This window comes from Colletes latitarsis, chromosome 13 (assembly GCF_051014445.1).
Source record: "Colletes latitarsis isolate SP2378_abdomen chromosome 13, iyColLati1, whole genome shotgun sequence".
Classification (NCBI taxonomy): Eukaryota; Metazoa; Arthropoda; class Insecta; order Hymenoptera; family Colletidae; genus Colletes; species Colletes latitarsis.
Window position 1 is genome coordinate 12,638,927 of NC_135146.1, and position 18,363 is coordinate 12,657,289.

At 36.1% G+C, this 18,363-nt stretch overlaps 2 protein-coding genes across 2 annotated transcripts; one reads left to right on the plus strand and one right to left on the minus strand.

The window, feature by feature from the left end:
- Nucleotides 1–10: 10 nt before the first annotated feature.
- Nucleotides 11–10,110, plus strand: L(3)80fj (lethal (3) 80Fj). The gene is made up of 13 exons (XM_076780500.1): nt 11–25; nt 105–207; nt 577–772; nt 967–1,303; nt 1,554–5,364; nt 5,439–6,924; nt 7,015–7,651; nt 7,736–8,080; nt 8,157–8,350; nt 8,433–8,644; nt 8,777–9,030; nt 9,111–9,332; nt 9,422–10,110. The coding sequence occupies exons 1-13, from the start codon at nt 11–13 to the stop codon at nt 9,548–9,550; spliced, it is 7,941 nt and encodes a 2,646-aa protein (XP_076636615.1). The 3' UTR covers nt 9,551–10,110.
- A 3,139-nt stretch (nt 10,111–13,249) lies between these two features.
- On the minus strand, nt 13,250–18,114 carry LOC143349576 (uncharacterized). The gene is made up of 13 exons (XM_076780920.1): nt 17,933–18,114; nt 17,557–17,851; nt 17,172–17,347; nt 16,537–16,737; nt 16,347–16,450; nt 16,204–16,290; nt 15,463–15,610; nt 14,922–15,406; nt 14,595–14,804; nt 14,331–14,450; nt 13,623–13,796; nt 13,430–13,542; nt 13,250–13,294 (listed from the first exon to the last, which is right to left on the minus strand). The coding sequence occupies exons 1-13, from the start codon at nt 18,112–18,114 to the stop codon at nt 13,250–13,252; spliced, it is 2,340 nt and encodes a 779-aa protein (XP_076637035.1).
- Nucleotides 18,115–18,363: the final 249 nt, after the last annotated feature.

Genomic DNA, 18,363 nt, shown 5'->3' on the forward strand with positions numbered 1-18,363 from the left:
TTAAAGAAATATGGCGGATGTTGAGGTGAGTCTGTCACGTGGAAGTTGAGAAATCGTATTATTATTTAATAATTACTGACTATTGATAAGTGATTTTGTTACAGTTAACGAAAGCATTAAAAGATCTGCCAAATCGAGTTCAAACCGCCAGTAAAAACGAGCGGCGAGAGATTCTACAAAATGTCGTCAATGTGTTGTCAAATCCTGGTAAGGAATGATAATAGATTTATTTTCGATAAGAACTGATATTGTAGATCAAAAATACTTGCCATTGAAAGAGGAAGATTCGGTTATCTTCCGTAAATATAAATTACTAATATTAGGAGAAAGAATCTTACGTGTTACAATCGAAATTAAATTGTAATAAACGTACAATATTCCTTTTTAGTTGCAATATTTAAAAATTATACGTTATTTTAGTACATAATTTTTGTATTCCTTGGTTTTTTACATTCTGTAACCGTATAAAGTATTTTTTACTGTAACAAATTTGTTAGATTATACATAAAAAATAAACAACTATTAAATATTAGAACATATAGTATTCGATAAAAAAATATTGTTTTCATATTTTAGGCATCAACGAGAAGATTGTCAATGGAATTTGTAAAACCATATCTCTTACTTTACATCGATATAAGGATACAGCCTCCCAATCATACGTGAAAAATCTAATTGTGGAATTGTTGAAGAAACAACCAGATGCTACTGTAAAACACATGACAAATGTCATTGTAGAACAAGCTTTGTGGCATAAGAATATAGTTCCTACGTGTGTATTTTTTATAAATATTTCACCAAACGTATTCATGTTGAAAACTTTGAATTTTAACACGTTCGTCGCCGCGTCACCCATACCTAGATGACGAGTATACTTCCGTGGAGCGGTAGCCCAAATACGGGTGACGAACGTGCTAAATAATACATTGACGCTTATTAAACAGTCCTTAAAATGCTATTTTACAGTTTGAACACTGCTGTAACTGCATACCTTGCATTGAAATGGTCGACTTTAATTATTCTATACGGATCTAAAAACAATGCAGATATCATAGAATTACCAAAACTCGTCGAAGTACAAGCAAATCTAAGTGCAGCAGCATTGGCAACCATGGATAAGAAACTGGCAGAAAAAGTGTATGTATTGTTAGCGCATCAGTGGTCAAACGTTAAAGACATTGAAACCGCATATCTAGATGCGCTGATTAAATTGGAAGTTGGAAACGGTATAATTATTCTTGCGAGTTTACTTACTAAATACTTGGTGAATGCAAAAAAAACTGAGTTGGTGGGGAAATTAAAGGTAAATCAATTTTAAATATTATATTAACATACAGCTCGTCTACCATATACAGTAGTGCCCACATAAGCGACCGCATTTTTACCCACTTAAACGACCGTGGCCGCTCCCGAGCGCGGACACTTCAGTGGGCAAAAATGCGGTCATTTAAGTGGGCAAAAATGCGGTCATTTAAGTGGGCAAAAATGCGGTCACTTAAGTGGGCACCACTATAGAAAGATTACAAAACAAAAATTTGTTTTCTTTCTTATAGGCAAACATTATAGATGTTTTTATAAAGGTGACTATTAGTTGCAAAAAGAAACCAGATCTTTATGTAGTTCACACTGCTGTACCTCTTCTACGTAGAATATCTCACGACGAATTTAAAAATCAGTTATTGCCAGCTTTGCAAAAAGCAATGTTAAGGAATCCAGAAATAATTATTGAATCTGTTGGTCATATCTTAAGTGGTTTAAGTCTCGATTTAAGTCAGTACAGCCAAGACATAAGTAAAGGATTATTTGCGAATTTGCATTCCAAGGAGGACTTAGTTAGAAACGAGGCTATCGGAGCTTGCCGTAGGCTCGCTCTGCAATGTTCAGACGCTACTGCTTTGGAAAACTTGTTGTCATCTGTGTTTGCTGTATTTCATGGATCAGAAGGAAAACTTACGGTTGTAACTTACAAAATTTCTGTTTTGCAAGGGGCTGGTAATCTTAGTTATAATGCAGCTTCGGGCAGCAGTGTTCAAAGATTGGCGGAAACCGCTTGTGAACATTTTATCAAAGTTTTAGAAACTGAAGTTCACGAGAAAACATTGATTCATGCTCTTGAAATGATGGCCTTATGGTCTAACAAGTTTGCAAAAAGTGTTCCAGAAAGTGTAATAGATGCGTTTAAAGAGGGTATGGTCGCCAAGACGTCGACACCCGCGGTGCGCACTGCTTATATTAAACTTTTTTTTTCTGCGCCAGTAGTTTCTTATTCTAGTACAATAACACCATTGCTCGTGCAAGCAATAACTAGAGCTGTGCAGCAATGTACGCAACCAAGCGCAGTAACAGAAGGTTTGGTAGCTGCTTACTTGTTACTGAAGTTCGTTCTTGCCAATCAAGTAGAAAACGAAAAACAAACTATACTGTGGAATGCAATCGATGATCAAATATTTTTCTCCGAAAAATTTCTGACAACATGCGGAGACGATATTTTATATCATCTTATGTTGCTTTGTGAAAAACTTATCACAGAATTTTCTGATAAATTAAATGAAAAAGCTTTGAATGGTGTTCATAGAGCAATCATAATATGTGCAACAGCTCCAAAAGCTAACATAAGAAAGTGCTGTTTTCCATTTGTTAAAAAGATTGTAACTGGTTTGAGTACGTATGCACCTGCGCAAGAACTGCTAAGGGAATTCAATAAATTTTTAGAAAATGTTAAAATTAAATCTGAATCTGATAAAGAAAATAAGGAAGATTCTTCTACCGGAGAAATAACTGGCAGGTGTCTCGCGGATGGTTTACTTGCTATTTGTTCGGGTTCCTTTTTGTTTGAATTACCAGCTATGCAAATGACAAGAGACGCGTTAATACCAGCTCATCATCCTGCAATCTATAAAGCAATGCCAAACTTATGGTTCAAAATTGCAAAGAACTATAATCTAGTACCGAAAGATTTTTTATGTTCTTACAATAACGAAATTAAAAAAATGCTTATACAAAATTATAAGCTCACTGCTAGCTACGAGAATGCCCTGACGAGAGTAGTATCGATAATACCGGATATTATATTATCTGCAATAATATCGAATGTTACGAGTAAACTTAATGATCCAGAAATTTTAAAAGTCACTAAAGATGAATATTTTACTTATCTTACCCCGGAAGGAGAGTTGTACAATAAAAGTGTACTGCGCGCAAACGACGAAAACGATATTCTCAATTCGATGAATATGAAAAGAGAGAGCAAGGCGTATTCGTTCAAGGAACAGCAAGAAGAGCTTCAACTGAGACGCGAATTGTATGAAAAGAAAAAGAAGGAAGGAAAAATAAAAGAACCGAAATTAACACCTAAACAAGAAGAAATCCTTAAGGCACAAATCGCAAAAGAAGCTGCAATTCGTAAAAGACTGATCGAATTGAAATGCAGAATTGACGATGCAGTGTCTCTGATCACGTGTTCAGCGCGTGGCAATCGTCAAGAACTTTCCTTTTACTTGAAAGATCTTCTACCCCCAATCTTGAAAAATTTGGGATCGCCATTAGCTGCTCCAGCAATGTCTGATCTTTTTATTAGCTTGAAAAATGTTGTGAAATTAGGTAACAATCCAATTTTAAATGATCTGGTGGCACACGTTACGCTGCGACAATTAAACCCACAGTGCGATTTAGATCCAGATTGGGAAGAAGAAAAAGTTCATGTCGCTGTGAAAAGAACATTAAATCTTTTACATACAACTACGATAAAACAAAAAGTATTATTCACAGCGCCTGCTTTTTGTTATATTTTCCCATTCATTAAGAAAACTGTATTATTATGTAAGGACGATAGTATGATCGTGCAAGGGTTGCAGATAATACAGGAGCATGCTAAGCAAAGAGGCACTTCTGATTTAAGAGATCTAAGACATCCCCGATTTCTTCCGCGTAAACATATGTTCGATCTGTTAATAGAGTTGATGGAAATTACAACTGGAAGGGTACAAACGCATGCGATTGCAACTTTTTTAGATGTCTCTCAGTCCGGCAGTGGTCAACCAAATACTGCGCTAGCAACTAGCGCAGATATAGATTCTTTGATCGGTGCTTTGCAAAATTCTTTACCCACGATAAGAGACGCGGCCCTAAGGGCATTGATAGTCGTAAGACAAGCCTTTCCATCTCAGAAAGAGGATCCTATTCAAATGTTACACCTCATTAGGAGAATATGGATCGCCAGGTTCGATGTTTGCGATGAAAATAAAATTTTGGCCAACGAATTATGGAATGCAGCAGAGTTGGTAGCACAGGCGGACGTTCTTTCCGATGAACTTATTCAAGACATTGCACATCCTGTAGAATCTGTACAGCAAGCCGTTGCTTGTGCCTTGGCACAGTGTTTGACTAACGTTCCGCATTTGGTGTCAGGAGTTCTGGATCGTTTGTTGCAGCTCTACCAGGAAAAATTAACTATGATCCCACCGAAATTAAACGATTTTGGTCGCGTGGTCGAGCAGCCCATCGACACATGGGGTCTGCGACGAGGTGTTGCGCTTGCATTGGCTCAAATGGCGCCTCTTCTTACTGCTGAAACGGTACTTAAACTTGTGCAGTTCTTCGTTTCCACCGGTCTGGGGGACAGGAATCAAGCTGTGCGCACCGAAATGTTAACCGCTGCTGTGGCCGTTGTCGATCTTCATGGCAAAATAAATATAACTTCTTTGTTACCTGTATTCGAGGATTTCATGGACAAAGCTCCAAAGATCGGCAGTTTCGATTCGATCAAGCAGTCGGTGGTTATCCTTATGGGATCCCTGGCAAGGCACTTGGACAAGGATGATCCACGTATTAAACCGATAGTTATGCGTTTGATCACCGCTCTGTCCACTCCATCCCAACAAGTACAGGAGGCTGTAGCCAATTGTCTGCCGCATCTTGTACCTTCTATTAAGGAGGATGCTCCAAAAATTGTAGACAATTTAATGGATCAGTTGTTAAAGTCAGACAAGTACGGGGATCGTAAAGGCGCGGCTTACGGGCTAGCAGGTATAATCAAGGGTATGGGAATACTCGCTCTAAAGCAACTTGATATCATGACCACATTAACTAATGCCATTCAGGATAAGAAAAACTATAGGCATCGAGAAGGAGCATTGTTTGCCTTTGAAATGTTATGCACGATGCTTGGTAGGTTGTTCGAACCCTACATCGTTCACGTGTTACCGCATCTGTTGCTTTGTTTCGGGGATCCGAATCAATATGTTAGAGCGGCCACCGATGATACAGCTCGCGTAGTCATGAGTAAACTCTCTGCTCATGGAGTGAAACTTGTTCTTCCTAGTTTGTTAGCAGCGCTAGAGGAGGACTCGTGGAGAACCAAGACCGGTAAGTGGTCTGCAAGTTGTTGATATTATTCGAAACGTGAACTGTATTCTATATAAAATCCTTTTGTTCTTTAGGATCTGTCGAATTGTTAGGTGCAATGGCATACTGCGCACCGAAACAACTAAGCAGTTGTTTACCAAGCATAGTTCCAAAACTCATTGAAGTACTTAGCGATTCGCACACTAAAGTTCAAGAGGCTGGCGCTGAGGCTCTAAAAGTTATTGGAAGCGTGATTCGTAATCCAGAGATTCAAGCTATCGTACCAGTTCTGTTGAAAGCTTTACAAGACCCGTCCCATAAGACTGCCACTTGTCTTCAAACTTTGTTGGACACGCAATTCGTACATTTTATCGATGCTCCATCGTTAGCTCTTATTATGCCTGTGGTGCAAAGGGCATTTTTAGATCGCTCAACGGAAACGAGAAAAATGGCTGCTCAAATTATTGGCAATATGTATTCTTTGACCGATCAGAAGGATCTAACTCCGTATTTGCCAACTATTATTCCTGGCTTGAAAACGAGTTTGTTAGATCCTGTACCGGAAGTACGAAGCGTGTCTGCAAGAGCTTTAGGTGCCATGGTGCGAGGAATGGGTGAATCCAGTTTCGAGGATTTGCTTCCTTGGTTGATGCAAACGCTCACGTCTGAAACAAGCAGTGTTGATCGATCGGGAGCTGCACAGGGTCTTTCAGAAGTTGTGAGGGGCCTTGGCGTTGAAAAGCTTCATAAACTTATGCCCGAAATTATCAGTACAGCTGAAAGGACGGATATAGCTCCGCATGTTAAAGATGGTTATATCATGATGTTCATTTATATGCCAAGCGCATTCACCACAGAATTTACACCTTACATTGGACAAATTATCAATCCTATTTTGAAAGCTCTGGCCGATGAGAACGAATACGTGCGCGAGACAGCGCTCAGAGCAGGCCAGCGTATCGTTACTCTTTACGCTGACTCTGCAATAATGTTATTGTTACCAGAACTGGAGAAGGGTCTTTTCGATGATAATTGGCGTATTAGGTATTCGTCGGTACAATTACTTGGAGATTTATTATATCGAATTTCGGGTGTTTCTGGAAAAATGTCAACAGAGACGGCAAGCGAAGACGATAACTTTGGAACCGAACAGTCACACTATGCCATTATTAATGCTCTCGGTGCTGAAAGACGAAATCGCGTTTTAGCTGGATTATATATGGGCAGATCAGACGTTGCGTTGATGGTGCGTCAGGCTGCCCTTCATGTGTGGAAGGTTGTCGTAACGAATACTCCGAGAACATTAAGAGAAATATTACCTACACTATTTACTCTTTTGCTAGGTTGTTTAGCTAGTACAAGTTACGATAAAAGACAAGTGGCAGCGCGAACCTTAGGAGATCTCGTTAGAAAATTAGGCGAAAGAGTGTTGCCAGAAATTATACCAATTTTGGAGAAAGGTCTACAAAGTGACCAGGCTGATCAACGTCAAGGTGTATGTATTGGGTTGTCAGAAATTATGGCGAGTACAAATAAGGATATGGTGTTAACATTTGTTATCAGTTTAGTCCCGACAGTAAGGTGAGTTTTTTTACGTGGAACAAGTACATATTACATTGATAATTTAAATCAGTGATAAAAAAAGAACGATAAGATCTCACTTGGTTCCAGAAAAGCATTGTGTGACCCGTTACCAGAGGTTCGCCAAGCAGCAGCAAAAACTTTCGATGGTTTACATTCGACTGTAGGAGTCAGAGCGCTAGATGACATACTGCCAGCGATGTTAACGCAGTTGAACTCGCCAGATCAGGCAGAAGCAGAGAATACTTTAGACGGTTTGCGTCAAGTAATGGCGATTAAATCTAGAGTTGTTCTGCCGTATCTAGTACCTCAGTTAACCACACCCCCCGTCAATACGAAAGCATTGTCGATCCTAGCGAGTGTCGCGGGCGAAGCATTAACAAGGTTCCTTCACAAAATCCTACCAGCGTTATTGACTGCTCTCTCTAGTGCTCAAGGAACACCAAACGAAGTTCAAGAGTTGGAATACTGTCAAGCTGTTATTTTATCTGTTGCTGACGAGGTTGGCGTCAGAACAGTCATGGATCAACTAATGGAGGCTACAAGGGCAGAGGATCCATCCAAACGACGAAGCGCAGCAACTTTGCTATGTGCCTTCTGTCGAGATACTCGTGCCGATTATGGGCAATATGTTCCACAGTTATTACGAGGACTCATTCACTTATTTATGGATGACGATAAGGATGTGCTACAAATGAGTTGGGAAGCGCTTACAGCTGTTACTAAGGTGAGATTATTGTCCATATGCATTAACGCCACGTCATGTTATTGCATTATCTTGCATTTAAATATACTTTATTTTTATTATCAGACTTTAGCGTCCGAGCAACAGATCGCGCATGTACAAGATATTAGACAAGCTGTTAGATTTGCAGTATCCGATTTAAAGGGGCAAGAATTATTGCCTGGATTTTGTTTACCAAAGGGTATTACACCGATTCTTCCAATATTCAGGGAAGCCATATTAAATGGTTTGCCTGAAGCGAAAGAGCAAGCAGCTCAAGGATTAGGGGAAGTTATAAAATTAACCAGCGCGACAGCGTTACAACCCAGTGTGGTGCATATTACTGGACCGCTGATTCGAATTCTTGGAGATCGGTTTAATTGGAGCGTTAAAGCAGCAGTTTTAGAAACGCTTGCTATTTTACTTGGCAAAGTGAGTTGAACCGTCAAAGCAATATAAACGAAATGTGAGAGAATATAAAAAATTAAAAATCGTACATTTTCGGTAGGTTGGAGTCATGTTAAAGCAATTTTTACCACAACTACAAACCACTTTCTTGAGAGCTCTAAACGATAGTAACAGACAAGTGAGATTAAAAGCCGCTTATGCTTTAAGTAACCTTATTATAATTCATACACGTGTTGATCCATTGTTCACAGAACTTCATACTGGCATAAAGACCGGTGACGATCCAGCTATTAGGTTTGTTGAGTTATTTGTTTCTTTTTATATGTTGTATAGGTGTTCCTTACAGAAATTCTTAAGGTAAAAATACTTTATCCAGGGAAACAATGTTACAAGCTTTGCGAGGTGTACTCACGCCTGCTGGCGACAAAATGACAGAGCCAATGAAAAAGCAAGTATTTGTTACTTTAAGTAGTATGCTCAGTCATCCAGAAGACGTTACAAGAAACGCTGTAGCTGGTTGTTTTGGAGCACTCGTACGATGGCTTAGTCCAGACCAACTCGCCATTGCGTTTAATGATCACTTGTTGTGTAAGTTTCTTATATATTGAAGATTATAGCAAAATTTCATATTGCATTATTTATCTGAGAATGAAAATGTTGAGTTTATTCATAATATACCTTTGTAGTATTTCATATCACGGAGATTTTAAACGTTTCTAGGTATTGATACTAATGTTGATTGGATGCTCAGACATGGACGTTCCGCAGCGTTATTCGTAACGCTAAAGGAATCTCCAAAAACAGTATATAATAATAAAGAGAAGGATCGTGTTATCGCGGTAATACTTTCATATTTAGCAGCAGATCGAGTACAAATAGTAATGAATGGCGTACGAGCTTGTGGTTATTTATTTCAATATCTTATGAATGAAGGAGAACCTATACCTCAACAAATCTTATCTCCATTCGTGAGGGTAAGAATACTTCGAGAAATACACGAATTCCGAATTCATGAAATCCTTTTTTTTTACGGATTATTAATTTCTTTTTTTAGTCAATGAACAATAACAGCAACGACGTAAAACAGTTATTGGCTAGAGTTTGCATACATTTGGCTCGTAATATACCACCTGGAAAGATGTCACCAGAATTACTTAAATCGCTTTTACCTATGTTAGTGAACGGAACAAAAGAGAAAAATGGTTATGTGAAAGCAAACAGCGAACTTGCTCTTATAGCAGTACTTAGATTGAGGCAAGGTGAAGATGAACATTTGGTAAGTTGCGTCTTTTGTATTAATTGTAATTATAAAAAATAATTCGAAACGATGTATTTTTATTTACTTTTTAAATTTATATTTTTCAGCGTTGCATGGCGTTCTTGGATGTCGGTGCAAGAGAATCATTATCAGATGTAGTCAGTAAAGTATTACGTAAGGTTCTTTCTCAGCCTGAAGGCAAAATAGAAGAATTAGACGACACTTTACTCACGTGAGAGATATTGTACGTCCTGGGGCTCATTATGCGCTGCATCTGTTCTAATAATCGTACTATCCATCATTATTCGATCGAATTTTATAAAGAGACTTTCTGTTCGTGTATCAGTTGCATTTTAAAGAAATTAGTTCACTCAACATTGTATCTTTATAACCAATTAAATCCCGTAAAGTGTAACAATCGCTCGGTAGCATTGAAGTTACTTAATCTAAGGTGTCCTGTATGTCGAATGATTCGAATGGCAATTGTAGATACTTCTATAAAAAATGTTTTCTACGGTCGATTTATTAATAATATGATTTTTTACAATTTCATTGTCATTATATCGAGTTTATACCAAAAAAGGCACACATTTGTAAGTGAAATAATAGAAAGTAATAACGAAAAACGTATCGAACTTGGATACCAGAATGATGAACATAATTTAAGAAACGAATCAAATTTAAATGGTATTGTACATTCGCGATGTATATTCCTTTCGTATTCGATATATTGCATCTTTTGGTATCTTTTGTGCGTATTGTGGTTGAAAATAAATTATCTTCATTCATACAAAAAGTCGGGCATATTTCCGCGGGGATGTGTGGTTATTTTATTTTATTCTTTAAGGAAAATAAATGTTGAGTTATTTTTAATTTCAACATCGGCGGACTGAACAAAAGAGATACTTGCTATCGAGGATTCTAATAGTGCCACGCGCTTTATTGTCATATGAGCGTGTTGCACTGTCTTGTATCGTAGTTACATACATTGGTAAATAGTTTATATTTTAGAATTACTTATAGATATTTTTAAGTCGGCTTAAGCCGTTCAATACTAACGCGATACTTCTAGATCTGTCATCAAAGCGTCTTCGTCGACGATGATGCGACGGAACAGAAGTAACGCGTACTTATTGTTTTTTAAGGGGTAGGACCACTCTAAAAACCTGAAATAAAGCGGTTTTTGCGAGTTTTTTTTGGTTGGACGATAATAATATACAAGAATGTTATTAAAAAGAAATATTTGTTCAAAAATAGTGCAAAATGACGCTGGAGCCATTCTCGCGAGGCGTGTTGAGTTTGAGGCCTCGTGAAAATGGCTCCAGCGTCGTTATTTTGCGCTATTTTTGAATAAATATTTCCTTTTTAACACTTAACGACATGGTTAATAACATTCTTGAATATCATTCATCCTCCATCCAAAAAAACGCTTTATTTCAGGTTTTTGCAGTCGTCTAACCTCTTAAGCAGAATTACACCTTATGAGCGACCTAGTCGCTTTCCTGTCGTTCCTTTGTCTTTTTGAGCCCCGGGATTTTTACGAGAACGTATCGAGCTATACGTACAAAGAAGATCAATCAAGTTTTACTACATTGTTAACGTGACAACGCGTTCTGGATCCGATCCAGCGACACAAATTTTTGCTACTGTCCGCTTAAGACTGAATCGTTCCATCCGTGGCCGCAACGAGAGCCGACTGCCACGCATTTCCTCAAGTTTAAAATGTTTGACGAATCAATTTCCTACCTGTACCTGTTGCAAAATTCAACGCACTTGTATACGTTTCGTTCAATTACTTTCGCCGTTGGATTTTTTTAAATACAAGTTCATTTAATCATATTTATTACGTGATAAGTTCATTTTATCTTTTTCAAGTGTTAAATGAAAGTAGTTCGAGTTTGAGTCACACCGTAATACACCAGTCACGTACGTTTGTTTGACTTCTGTAATTTTTATCTTACAAGCTCCGTTTTTGGTATTTCGCGATTTTCGAGTACTTTGAATATGCTAATTTGTTTACTACGGTCGAAACATAAATGTTCAGGGTTACTTACCCAATTATAAATTACACCAAAAACGAATCCTACTTCTACGCCATGCTAGTTTGTCTCTCTCTTGGAGAGGCAGTGTGTTCCCAGTGTGTTCTGCCAACCCTGCGAAAAATTTTAATGGAACCTTCTAGAGGCCAAAATGAGACGAAAATCAAGAATACCAATTTGTTGATTGAGGCTTCGTTAAAAAGTTATTAACGTTTAAAGTTTCACCTGTAGAATGGCAATCTGCGCACAGCTGTGTGCGCACGACAGTGGTTCTCACTCAGCATGAGAGACCACTAGCAGTTCGCAGATTGCAGTCTTACAGGAACATTAAACGTTAATAACTGTTAAACGAAGCCCTAATTAAAAAATTACTATTCTTGATTTTCGTCTTATTTTGACCCCCAGAATCTCCCATTAAAATTTCTCCCAGCGGTGGTCGAACACCCTGTATAGTAGTAGATCGAGATGTTCATGTATATGAATGTATGTATTTTTATTTGAAAAATTAAGTGTTGTTTAAAAGTAATCCTACAGACCGTTACGAAATGTGTATATTTTCGAGGTAAAATAACGGGCCTAGGGTTAACATTTATTTATCGTATATGATTTGAAATTTGTTAGGTTCCATGTGCACGAAAAGTATGTGATACAAATAGAACGATGCACTCACGGATGCATTTTTTCATTCGGAAAATCGAAGAATATTCTCTGACGAGGGAACTAATGAACTTTAAGTTATTTTACTCATCGTCCTTGTAAAGTTACGTTGTACCCTTTGTTTTTTGTTCGTGTTTAAAGTAAAATACACATGTCAATGTAATTCTAGTATAATATTTAATACTTAAATTCTTTTAATTTAATAACATTTTTCTCGTTTGTGCAATTAACGAAACCTTTTTTTTTTCAAAGTGAATTATTCAGTAGATTTAAGAGAATCACAATTGTTCTAAATATTTAGGACATAAAATAGAATTTGACCAACGTCAGTATGTTGTAGCAATAAAACCAGTTTTCAGTATTAATAAGTTACATTACTAAACAAAACATTACCTTAAAGTTCTGCATTTTAAGTTAGAAAGCTCATAGGTTGTCCATTTTTACTGTGATTTCTTTTTCAGTCTTTTTCTTTAATGAAAGTAATTGGTTTGTTGCTTGTAGTATTATTTCATAAAATTCAAGAAACGTCAGCTGCAACAATTATCATTTATATACTGTAAATTATGCATATTACATGCAATTAGGGATTGTAAATTTACCGACGTTCTCCATTTACCGGTAATTCGGTAAAGTTATCGACCGGAACCGGTTTACCGATAATTTATCGACATTTTTTATGGTATTGTAAATATAAAAATAAATATTGTAAAGAAAACGGTTTATTAAATACTAAATAAGAATAATAAGAAATACATAGAAATAAAACTATTCTGAACATGAAATATAAAATTATGTAACACAAAATACGTACATATATGAATTAGCAAATTATAGGCATACGATTTTTGTTTATGCTAACATTTATCGTATTTTTTTTACGTGTGCAAGGAAAATATAAAATGCATACACGTACTCTATTATTATACTTAATTTATATAATTATCGGTAAAAAGGAGGCGAATTACCGGTAAATCTTTGAGGCTATTTTCTTAGATTTACCGATATTACAATCACTACATAAAAATCAGTCTTTGTAAATGTAATTGTATTTACCTAGATGAGAAATAGTTAAATCTAATGATTTTTTACAATTATTTTAAACGATCATTAGTTGTTATCTACTTTCAATTGTTAGATTATTAATTGCTTAGTCAATTTTATTAATCCTCTAGTGGCGTCACACAAAATGATTTACAGGGAAGCCATTTTGGTGGCGGATAGTAGCTAGAGGATTAAATATTATTGATTCAGATAAAACATTTGTCTAATATTTGCATTGTACTTCTATAATCATATGTAAAAATCAACATTTAAAGAGGTTTTGTATAATTTTCATTTTCAACTATTATTTTTAAAATTCGAAGGTATTTCTCAAAATTTCATTTTAATTCAGCACTTTAATAGTAAAGTTCTACATACCTCGTAGTCCATGTTGATAATTATATTTGAATCTTTAATTCCAGGACATGTTAATGTTATGATTTCTATCATCTTCACAGCCCCCAATTGTTTAAAGACTATCAATCCATGGACTGTAATATGTGTTGTTTTGTTACGGAAAGAAACAATTTAAACAATTTACGGAAGTATAGGATGAAATTATTGTACGTACGCAGATTGTTTTCACACTTTCTCGACATTTCGACCACGCCACGCGATGTTGGAAATATTTCGTCGACTTTCAACAGGTAACTAACTTTCTCACCTATCGTCACCGCATTAATTCCCTCCGAAAAATATTCAACACTTGCAATACTCTTCGAGGAAGATTGTTGACCTGGTGTATCTACATACATCATTAAAATAGTTATACATTTTAATGTAAAAATACCATTATTATATAAAGTAGGTCTTAAACAGACTCTGCGTGCATATTGTAAAATGTACAAACATAATTGTTCATCAATAAACTACTTTAAAGTTGTATGTCTTGTTTCAATTTCAATCATTTAATCAAATTAATATTTAACATTATTTTCGTAGTGATTCTAGGAGTCAAAATAAGACGAAAATCAAGAATAGTAATTTTTTAATTAAGGCTTCGTTTAACAGTTATTAACGCTTAAAGTTCACTCAAAAAGCTGAATGAGAACCGCCGTCGCGCGCACGCAGCTGTTTCACAACGCGACTTTAAACGTTAATAACTTTTAAACGAAGCCTCAATTGAAAAATTACTATTCTTCATTTTCGTCTTATTTTGGCCTCTAGAATCTCCCATTCAAATTTCCCCCATGGACGAATGGGGAAAATGATAATAAATGAATAAATACATTTCCCAAAGATTTCATAACTTTTGTAATATTATTACAAATCAGTGTACCTTTTGCAACACAGGTAGCTCGAAGAAGATCTTTTGCGGAACATGGATATCCAACGTTCTGGTACAATTTAAATACACAATGCATGGGTAATAAATCCTGGTATTCACGACATAAACTACCTATAATCAAAAAGGTTTATCAACAGTACGTATGTTAATAGATTGAAAATTACGAATCGAAATTCTCGATGTAATAAAAAATTTTAATATGGTTTCTTTTATGCAGAACTTGAAAATTATGTAGAGTTTAAATTATTGTCGTACCAATATGGTTTCCAACGTGCGGATATATGTCGTTTATCAATAATCTATGCAAACCGCCAGCGAGTTTTCCATTCATTTCCTGGAGTTCTATGTCATTGCATTTTGTATATAAATGCCAAGAGACTTCCAGTAACGCGTGTAAAAATTGCCAAATTTCAATCTTCTCAAACGGATGATGGCGGTCTTTTACAAACGTGGATTCATTTTTTGCTAGAATCATTAATACTCTCACAATAAATAATATTTAAAAATCATTCTAAGGCCCACAGAAGCATATTCTATAACAAATTTTCATTGCTCATCCGATTAATTGCAATTTACATTTACCAATATAATTATCAATCTCGATCAAACTTAATCCTCTTTTGTTAATACCGCAGTCTCGCCATAATTGCCATAGACACAGCCTGCTCATCGTGAGACTGCACTGTGGCGGCGATGTTGCAAACAATTTGGCGTAATCTTTGTAAATTTGTCGCAAACGAGACATGTGCAACGTTAAACAATTATACACCCATCGCTGTTCGTACTCCCAGTTTGATTCCAAATCGTTTATACTGTTTGTGACAGTTTTTTCATCGCTTGTAACTTTGTTTATAACAAATTTCGATATATTTAGTGGTTTCAAACAGGAACAAGATTGGTTCTCGCAAGTGTAACATTTTCCAGATGGAACCGAGGATACGAAATGTGGTTCCAAACGCTTTGGGTCTAATAAACGATTCAGATAGTAAGACAAAGATGGCGACTGTTCTGGTTTTAAAACGGTGGTTATCGAAGCTTTTTGTAATTTAGTTGGTTTATCAGGAAGTCTGCAAATAAAAGAATCGAATTAATATGAAATAAATAATTTTAAAATAAAACTTACAATGGTTCGATTTCTTTTAGTGTGCGTACACACGCACTTGTTTCTTTGGTTTCTAATTGATCTTTTAAAGTACCATTCGCGGTGTCGAATGAAACCAAAATATCGTTTAAAAATAAGGGGTCAGCTTCAAACTTCTCCCCATTATTCCCTGCAGATGAAAAATGATACGAATATTTAATAATATTTTAATAATTTCGATACATTAATATTTTCTTTAAAAATTGAGAATGCGTAGGAATTCGGGGGTATGTCTAATGATCAAAAATGATTCTAATTAACCCCTGCAATTGAAAATAATTTTTCCAGAACGATTTGAAATTTTTTAATTTTTCCAACTACTTGACACCTACTCGAATTTTTTTCTCGAAAATGGTTAGGATTTCGGGGGTATGTCTATTCACCAAAAATTATTGTAATTGACTTCCACAACCGAAAATAATTTTTCCAAAACGATTTGAAGTTTTTTAATTTTGTCGAAAAAGGGGTCGATTTTTCTTCAACATTCATTTTTCATTTTTAATAAATTTGTTCGACGCTCTACAGAAAAGTTGTCTAATACTTTTTTGTAGGTACCCATGAGCTCTACTTCAGAAAAAAGTTTCATTGAAATATATTCACTATTGTAGGAATTATAGCCGTTTGAAAATTGGACTAGTTTTAGGGGGGTTTTCTGGCCTCACAACTAATGGGCTCGTAATTCGTCGCTGGTTTTAGTATTAAATAATATAAAACGGCGTTTACCAATTATAATTCCAGGACCATGCTTTTTATTATCCTTCCAGTACCCGGAATATTTAGCCCCGCCCACTGATTTCAATTTTAATTCTCCTACAACAAGAATCTCGTCACGATTGTTATATTATAAAACAAATAGAAACATCTACCTTTTCCGTGGCGCATTCCATGGCGCCAATAACCCATATAAACAGCCTCTTGTGGCCAAGTGAAAGTCTTATTAAAAAATCCTCCCCATACGTATTCTCCGTAACTGTAAATATTTTAGAGACACAAATAAGGAGGAAATATTAACTACTTTCTTTTGGTTAATCATCGTATAATTAAAGACGAACGAACCCATTCATTGCACCACATTTCCACTCTCCACGATAAACATCCCCATTGGTCCAAACCATGGTTCCAACACCATGTCGGAGTCCGTTTTTCCATTGGCCAACGTAACGAGATCCACTCGAGTAAATTCGTAGTCCAACACCTGACATTTTCTCCATTACCCAATCGCCGTCGTACGAATCATTATCACCGAATCGACAGTAACTTAAATGTATCATCATTTGTATAAAATTCGTGATTATAATCCTGGGAAATCCTGAAAATCCTGGGAAAAATTTTAATGGGAGATTCTAGGGGCCAAAATAAGACGAAAATCAAGAATACCAATTTGTTGATCGAGGCTTCGTTAAAAAGTTATTAACGTTTAAAGTTGATCTGTGAACAGCTGCGTGTGCATCACAGTGGCTCTCGCGACTTTAAACGTTAATAACTTTTTAACGAAGCCTCGATTAAAAAATTACTATCCTTGATTTTCGTCTTATTTTGGCCTCTGGAATCTCGCATTAAAATTTTTCCCAGGCATGGCCTAACACTCTGTATTTAGGAGTCGAGACAACCCTCTATAAAGTTCCCATTTCATTAATTTTGTTAATAAAAATACGAATTTGCATTAAGATCCGCTGTCTATTGACTCTTACCCTTTTCCATGTCTGCAACCTGTATCCCACTGGCCAGTATACATGAAACGATTGTCTCCATTCACCAAAAGTCCCCTACCATGGCGATAACCGTTCGCGAAGTCACCCTCGTACCAACAATTATTATTCCACTCTAATAAACCTCTTCCATGCATGAGATTTTGCTCGAATTCCCCCTCGAGAAATTATTAAACTTTTATTTCTTATGAAATAACAAGATATAAAGAGAGAGAGATTAATAGGGGGATGGAGGAACGTGAGAATAAACGCAATGTGGTTGGAAAAGAAGCAAATATTCAGTTTATTTTATTTTTTTACAGTACAAAGAACTGAAAGAAATTTGTAAAATTGATAGAAATATTGGAAGTTGGGAACTGAAGATTACTTTGTATTGGGCGCCATTAGACCATCTATAGAGGCCTTTGCCTTCCATCATTTTCCTACTAATGTAACCACGGTATGTATTATTATTAATAAACGTTATGTTTGCAATCTCATCCGGTAATGTTAATTTCCATGGTAGTTTTAAACCTGTTTTAAATTCGCTCTTTATTCTTCTCAGTTTATTCGTACTTTCGCCATCTTGAATTTCTTCAGCGTCTTCGTCCTCGTCAGACTCTTCTCCAGAATCAGCGTTGAATTTCTTCGCAGACTTTTCTGTTGCAAATTTTCCATCCCACCTACATTACATAGAATTATAATCTTTCGATTTATTACAGTATCGAGTAATTAATTCAAAGTGGAACAGTGATTGGAATTACTTCTTTATAAAATATTTCAGCATGTCGTTATAAAGCAGATAAATAAATTCTTCCTTAGTACTATATTCGCGACGTTCTTCCGCGAGAATAGGTGGAAATATTAACTCATCCTCGGTGCCTTCAAACTTATCCATTTCCACACTATCTTCCTCCTCCATTTCTTCTTCGTAATACGATTCCATAGGAACCTTCTTCCTACATTTTTTTAATATAGCTTCTTTCAACGAAACATTCGTCATTTTTATTTCTGTCTATAATATCTATTGTTAGTAAGCTTCTGTAAATCTATTGTATCATTTATAATTAACAAATCAGTCGATGACGTGAGATTATAAGAGCTTGAAGTAGTCAAAGAGTCGATAGAAATAAAAGTAATTTCGGACCGCCGCGGAAAGAACCGCCAGTTTGTAGAGGGATAGTTCGGTATTTTC